This window comes from Phalaenopsis equestris, unplaced genomic scaffold (assembly GCF_001263595.1).
Source record: "Phalaenopsis equestris unplaced genomic scaffold, ASM126359v1 Scaffold000224, whole genome shotgun sequence".
NCBI lineage: Eukaryota > Viridiplantae > Streptophyta > Magnoliopsida > Asparagales > Orchidaceae > Phalaenopsis > Phalaenopsis equestris.
Window position 1 is genome coordinate 7,547,787 of NW_018164666.1, and position 7,851 is coordinate 7,555,637.

At 34.2% G+C, this 7,851-nt stretch overlaps 1 protein-coding gene across 6 annotated transcripts in view; it reads left to right on the plus strand.

Moving 5' to 3' along the window:
• Nucleotides 1–6,494, plus strand: part of LOC110023434 — a 12,416-nt gene extending 5,922 nt beyond the window's left edge. For 3 of the 6 annotated variants that reach the window (XM_020722848.1, XM_020722851.1, XM_020722852.1), the window contains 7 exons: nucleotides 2,680–2,738; nucleotides 2,807–2,969; nucleotides 3,070–3,193; nucleotides 3,293–3,348; nucleotides 4,995–5,121; nucleotides 5,212–5,393; nucleotides 5,858–6,494. In XM_020722848.1, coding sequence (XP_020578507.1) covers nucleotides 2,921–2,969; nucleotides 3,070–3,193; nucleotides 3,293–3,348; nucleotides 4,995–5,121; nucleotides 5,212–5,393; nucleotides 5,858–5,946 — 627 coding nt within the window. In that variant the 5' untranslated portion in view covers nucleotides 2,680–2,738; nucleotides 2,807–2,920 and the 3' untranslated portion in view covers nucleotides 5,947–6,494. The remainder of the gene's footprint in view (nucleotides 1–2,679; nucleotides 2,739–2,806; nucleotides 2,970–3,069; nucleotides 3,194–3,292; nucleotides 3,349–4,994; nucleotides 5,122–5,211; nucleotides 5,394–5,857) is intronic. The other 3 variants (XM_020722853.1, XM_020722850.1, XM_020722847.1) reach the window with 3 other exon arrangements.
• Nucleotides 6,495–7,851: the final 1,357 nt, after the last annotated feature.

A 7,851-nucleotide genomic window follows, 5' to 3' on the forward strand; every position in this document is an offset into this window, starting at 1 on the left:
GGTGTGGATCCTCGACTCAGGGTGTTCTATCCATTTGTGTTCTCACAAAGACTGGTTCGAGACACTGCAACAGCAAAATGATGGGTCCATTCTACTGGGAGACAATAAAGCTCACAGGGTTGTTGGGAGTAGATCAATCAGAATAAGGATGTTTGATGGAGTTGAACGAGTACTGAAAAATGTCAGGTACGTACTAGAGCTCAAATGAAATCTGATTTCTTTAAGTATGCTGGAGTCAAGAGTATGCTCGTTCAAGGCAGATAATGACTGCATCAGAGTAACTAAAGGCTCTTGTGTCGTCATACAAGGAGTCAGGAAAAAGGGACTGTATTCTCTTATCGGAAGAACCGTGATTGATAAGTCCATGTACTGTTTGGACTTAGCAAACTCAAGCAAGGGTTGAGGGCCCCTCAGGGGCCAGGTGGAGGGAATCTTTACTTCGAAGCTTCTCAATTGAGGGTCAAGGTGGAGAATTGTTATTTTGACCTCCAATTAATGAACTAAGGTAAAAGAAAATTTTAGTAATGTGGTACCGCTCACCTACCACATCTCACCTACCGCACACCTTCCGCCCACCTACCTCCCACCTACCTCCCATTTAGCATTCTCTTGCTTCTATAAATAGAGAGGGTGTGAGGCTTAGGAGAGTAAAGGGAAGAGATCTTAAGCCACCACAAAAGATGAGAGAATAGCTAGAGAGCTAGAGATGATGAAAGCATCTTGAGGCCTTGTATCAAGGTGTCGCTTGAGAGGGAGGTCATAGAAGGAAGATGAGGGCTCATCTCTATGTATAAGCTATGTATTCTCCATTTCTTTTGCCTTAGTGAACTATTTGATTGATTCCCTCCCGTGGAAGTAGATCCAGTTGGATCGAACCACGTAAACGATCTGTGTTTTCTTGTGTTATTTTCGTATCATTTCTATGCCAGAAAGTAAATATCTCACAATAGTTATTATAGGCCGCAAGAAATCTTTGACAACTACTCTCTCCCGTGTTTGCTGTTTCTCACAGCACAAATCTGTTGTGTTTGTGCTGTCAAATCTTAAAGAGTTTTTCCTTGGCGGTGGTGGCAGCTTTCTAGCATGTAATTCTCATCTCGCATACCATTCAAATCTTTACTATGACATCAAAAGTGGCTCCATTATCACTTTTTAAAAGTGAAATGCACTTTTTCGTGCATAGGTTTAAAGCAAGGAAGTGCCATATATGTAAATATGATAAATACATGAGAATTATGTGCTACGTATATAAATTTTCCCCCTTTTTTTTCTAGCAACTCATTTGTTATGACATAAAAGTGAATCCCCTTAAGTGTTACTTTTGAATGTAAATTACTACCTGTGCTCATGTTTGCCATTAGGGACCTGTAAGCTTCATTCTTTTATTAGAATCATCTTTGTTCAAATACAGAATATGTGATTTTTTTTTAGTCGGTGATGGAACATTTTCATTTCAAGATATGGTTACTCATGGAATACTAGTAAATTTGCTTATGTTTTATTTTGACAAATCTACGAACAAACTTACCCTGCTTTTATTTGCTTTCAAAATCAAGTTTGGGCAGTAGACAGTCTATGAAACCCAAAGTTACAGTTGAAATAATGTAGTCCACAACGATGGTTTGTTTTCAGGTTTTGTTAGGTTTAGGCAATGCTTTCCCAACTGTTGAGCTGATTTGATCTTTTTTGACTGCTGCTATGGTTTGTGTAACCATGCATTGTTTTATTAAAGTACTCTGTATCTCCCAAGTTATGCCGTATGTGCTTAATTAATGATAAATGTAATGTTCTAGAGAAGAATGGGGGTCTAGTTATCCAAACACCTTCCCCAAAAGCAGAGAGAAAACGTAAGAGAAAGAGAGAGGGGGCGGGAGGGATCTCGGGAGGAAGAGAATGAGTGTGAGAGAGATGGGAGCAAGCATACATAGTTTTTATTTTGTCATTTGATATTGTACTGATGTAAATTATGGTGATGTGGATCCATAAGATAGAATATGAAACCTCAATTGTATATCTTTATTGTTGATTCTAAGTTCAGTTACAAAAGGTCGAAAGTTTATGTGATGTTGATAAAAAATTGTAAAATTAATGTCAAATTTAATGAATTAAATTTAAATTTGAGTTTCTGTAGTTAAGCTCCTCCACAGAGGCGAAGCACCGTAATCAAACATTGTTTTATGAGAAGTATGGGTTTTCTTTAAAAGCAACCCTAATTGACGAGCCATAATCCATCCCAATCGCGATTAAAACTAGGCTATAGTTGGCTAGGATTTCACCCTGAAGTGGTATACTTCTCTACTTAAAAATGGCTTGTTGTAAAATATAAAAAAGGGTTGTTTGATCTAAAACTAAAATTAGATTTCTTGACTTTGAATGGTAGAAATGAGAGTTAGTTGACACAAAATGTAGAGAAATAATATCACCTGTTAAATGAAGAACAATCGATGGTCATTAAGTGTGGTTATTATTTATATTATGTTGATTAACATGCTTCTTACTACTTCTAAGGCTAACTGACTGCTAAATTCTGCTACTTGCACTTTATTCTCCAGGATTTATGTGTGTAATTTTTCAATTGCCATCCTACCCAACTTGGCATAGATAACTAGTTTATTTTTCTCTGTGAATCTGTATCTGGAAAATTTCTATAATCCTCCTAATATTGAACCAAATTTGTAGTTTTGCAGTAGCATGGACCATGAGCATGAAAACTTGGAAAGTCAAAGAGGTTATCAGAGGTTTGCTCATATCTTAGTCTTTATCCACCTCCTCTTCCTTCATGCTGATTATTGTTCCCATTTTGAAGGATTTTATAACATCTTTTGAGAGCTATGGAACTTTGATAGAGGAAAAGCTTTCGTGCTTGAGAGATGTGTATGTTACATTAGTTTCTTCAGAGAAGATTCCCTGTGCTGATTTGATGTCAGCAGTTGCAAATATTCATGATGATATTATTACTTACGACACTGGTGCAAACTTTGCTTCATCTTCATAGTTATTGGATTTCTCCTCACGTTCTTGGATTTGTATTAAGAATACTGATTTGAAGTCATTTTCCTTCTTGTGAAGTTGGGCAGAGCCTGGTAAAATATAGTAGGAAATCTATGCGTTTTTCCCAGATTCATTTCTCAAATGTGGGCGTCCTTGGTGTGCCATATTGGTTAAGTTGCCCTATTGAAAGAGTTTTCAACAGGTGAGTTTTAAAAAGGTTTCCTAACTTTTTCCATTTAGTGGTGGAAGTCGTTATGAAGCTCTTTCTAGGCTAATTTTTTTTGTTGTTTTATTGCTGCAGTGGTCGCGATTTAAGACGGTCAATTGAACATGTCCGTAACTTCAGTGTGCTTCCAGGTATATAATAATACTTCTTTCTGTTCCTCCTTGCATTTAAGTCGAATATGATTTTCATTCTTATAATTTTTCTCTTCATGATATTTTGTGCTGTCAAAATTTGTTTGCATCACTGCTTGGTAACATGGCTGGGAACTGTTATTCTACTTTTTTTATCTAATGGCAAGGCTGTGTCCATATATTTAACTATTTAGATAGTGAACTGTTTGTATCATGTTAAATGTTAGGAAGATTAACATACATACCACTCAATTCTTATGTTTTTACACATCTAACACTTAAACATCAATTTTTACATATATGCTACTCTATCTATGCACGAAAAGGTGTATTTCACCTTTTAAAAGTTAAAATAATGATATTTTTTATGCCATATGAAAGATTTTGGTGGTTTAAATTTTAAAAAGTGAAGTTTAGGTGTTAGAAATGTAAATAGATAGGAATTGAGTGTATGCTTCTAAACGCTTCTAAATGTATCATTGCCGTTAGTTGCTTTATTTCTACTATTTATGATTTGTTTTGTGAACCTCCACCCCATTTACTCCTGTTGAGTTTTATATTGTCCATCAACTCTTGTTTGTATATTTTTACATAGTTTCTAGTCATTTTACTTGTGGACCTCTTTTTCTTCCCAATTCTATTCATTGTAGTCTATCTTTGACATCATTTGTCGAATGAGTGTTATTTCTGTTATTCCTTTAATATAATAATTTCCCATTATTCTATGTAGTTCGACTCGACATTTATCTTGATATTTGTTTCTTCTATGCTTAACTTGTCTATTAATGAATTTTTTATTGCATATATATATATATATATATATATGTTCATATCTTTAAGACCAACTTCAAGCACATGCTTTTTATTAATGCAAGCAAAAAAGCTCCATTTCAATCATTTGATTCTTCTTTAGCAGCATGTCCATTATGTGCTTTTGTTAAATTAAAATCAAAATGACACTGAGGGATATAATTATGAGTAAATTTTGATGACTAAAAGCTCTAATGTTGTATGGGCCCAGTATCGGGGAGCAAAATATAAAATAAAATCCTTGCTTTTAGAATGTATATAAAAATGAGTAACTTGAAATTGTAGTGAAACTTGTATGAATAAAGTATTAAATGATGTGAAGTATAGGAAGCAACAATTTGCTGATTCTATGGTACTATAAAGGAAATGTGATGGTTTGCAATACAGAAGCAGCTCCCAGTAATTGCAAAGCATATTGGTTGAATTTTGATAGATTCATCAAATCAGCAACAATGGAAGGATTCCTAAAGCCAAAACTCAATGAGTTTAGGCTAGGCACGTATGTCTTGCTATTAGTAGGGGCCATTACATACATACCACCCAATTTCCATCTATTTACTTCTCTAACACTTGAACTTTACTTTTTACATTTATATCACTCAAATCTTTTATATCACATCAAAATAACCACTATTTTAACTTTTAAAAAGTGAAATACATCTTTTTATGCATAGGTAAAGTGGCATACATGTAAAAATTGAAGTATTGGTGTTAGATATGTAAATGCATAAGATGAAGTGGCATGTACCTAAATCTTCCTTTTCACTATACCAGTTGCACTACTTGATGTTTATTTTATGTTTTAATTAACTAAATTTGTATTCCTTGCAATATAGGACGGTGTGATGTAAGGGTAAATGTAGAAATACCAAAAGGCACTGTATTAGCCACACCAGGCGTCAAGCAAGAGGATCTGCTGTTGAGGTTTCTATGTTTGAGAAAGGTGACTCACTTGAAGAGAAGGTATCACATTAAAATCTGCAACTTTCCTCCATGATACCAAAGGGCTGATTATTTCATGCTGTGTTTTTCAATAATTTGTCGCTGTTGAAGGTTGGTGTTGCTCAGCAATGGTTTGATGAGTTGGATAACCTTGCCTTTGCAAATCCTGAATTTGAAAGCCTGGAATCTAGTGATGAGGTTGATGTTAAATCTGCAAACAAAAGTTTCGAAGACACGGGGAAGGTTCATTTTAACTGTGCTGTCAATGTTAGCCCTGGTACTAGTGAGGTTAAGTTAGTGGCCTTTTTACTTCGTCTTAGCCTTTGTTTGGGGACTTATTTTTCGTACTCATTTTTGTTTGGCTACAATTTTCTTGCTGCTGCTTAGAAAAATTGTGGTGTGAATGACTTTTTGAGAACCAAATATACTGGGGCTTTTACATATCAACCACCCAAAACTTTAACGTTTTGGCCACAAACTTAAAATGTTTCAACCATATAAAATTTTATTTCCTTTCGAAACAGAAGTGGCCAATCCTTTATATTTAAAGTTTTGGATGATTTTTTTGGGTGGTTGAAATATAAATTTTGAATCCGTTATATTTAAAGTTTCGGGTGGTTGATATATGAAAATCCAAAAAAATTTTTTTTTTCTCACAACAATTCAACTACTTTTACATGGTTGCAGCTGCCCCAGACAAGCCCCACAATTTGAAAATTGTCTGAAAGTTGATCAAACATCTGCTATTTTGGTGCAGGTAGTTGTTTCCGCAGCTCTTTATTTGAAGCCAAACCCAGCATTAAGTTTCGAAGAAGCAGCGAGTTTGCTAAATTCACAGAATCATGAAAATAGAATGCTAGAGAGAGAATCCTTCAATTTATTTCTTAAAAAATGTGGGCAAATTTCCGACATAATCTTCACAAAACCGTTGCATCTAAGAATAAAGTTGGATTGTGGAGATCATCCCGCCGCTCCTACTACGAAAGAAACCATCTTGACGGACACCAGATTAGAGTTGAACGTGACTTTAGAATAATAAGGCAAATTTACATGCATACCACACAATTCTTATGTATTTACTCATCTAACACCTTAAATTTGACATTTACATTTGTGACATCTTGGTGTCATAAGAACACGCATCAAAAAGCTGAATTTCCGTTTTAAAAAGATAGTAATTGTGATATTTTTTATATGATGTCAAAGGTATCAGCCATATGCATGTAAATATCAAACCTCATATGTTAGATATCTAAATACATAAGAATTATGTGGTATGTTCGTAAATGCTCCGAAGAAGAATGGTTCCTTAGGCGCTTAATGTAGTTCGTTCTCTTTTCTCTTTATTTATTCTTTCTTCCCTTGTTTTTGAGGTGATTATTGCAAAGTTTAGGTGTTGGGTCTAAAATGTCTTCCAAGTATTTGAGAGCCATTAATTATTAAAATATTTATTCTCATCCTAGTAAAATTTAAATCATACTTGAAACTAACAAATCAAACATTTTTCTTCTTTACGTGTGCGGGTGCCGTAGCATCCTTAGGTAATATCATATTGGGTCGACCTTTTAATTAATGCCCAAATCTAAGGGCGATGTGATCAATATCAAAATCAAGCATAAATGTTTTAGGACGTATATAAGTACTCTAAAAACAATGTCACAACAATCTAAGCCACTTCCTTGATATACAAATCCCAGCCTGCTACATTTGAAGTTTAAATTCATAGGAAGTTTAATAGAATCAAGTAGTTTTTTTTATGCATCAAAATGACTTGTTGAATATTACTTAAAAATGTTTTGTTTTTTTTTTTGTTTTTGCCAATTTTGTAGTTCATAATCAACACATAGGATTGATGATGCTTGTTTTATTCATTTTGTATTCCATGCTTGCAATCTATCTTCAATGATCTCTCTCCCATTTGTCCACAGCAGACTCATTCCCTATGATTCAACCTCCATAGAATATACAACCCGTTCTATATTGCTTCATATATCACAACATAATAAATCATCCTTCCAACTTTTAGACAAACTCCTACAAAAGCCAAAATTTAGTTCACATCAACCTTTCAACTCTATTAACTAATCCTCAAAAGTACACCGTTACCTTCTCTTCACAAACTTTTTTTTTTTTTGGTTTCATAACAAATTAATTTTTAATTGTACACAATTTGTCTAATTATATGCAGACTTTCATAGTTCATTTGATTATATTTTCAGTGTTATTGGTTATATATATTGGCTTAGTCTGGAGGATGTACATATTTTGATGCAAAAAAATTGGCATATTATAATCATTTTTTGATAGCCTTATTTTTTATTCATCTTTAAATTATTCTAATCAATTAGGCTGTTAAAATTTCAATTAACTAATTATGTTGATAAACACTTTTTTTATTGATTGGAGATATAAACAATGGTTAATGATATGATCATCCTAAAGCCTATATCTATAATACTAATATCCAAGCAAATGTTGTGGCCATACTATTGCAATGAATAGGGCCGTAAACGAGCTGAGCTTGAGCTAGCTCAGGCTTGGCTTGTGTTCGGCTCGTTCGAAATAGCTCGTGTTCGAAATCGGCTCATGAACAGTGCTTTCGTGTTCGGCTCGATTTAAATATTCGTGTTCGTGTTCGGCTCGAAATTGGCTCGTTAAACTAAAATTGAGAAAAATAGATGTAAACTGTGAGATTCGAACATGGATCAAATCTATACAAAAAAAGACACTAACCACATTGCCACATGAGGT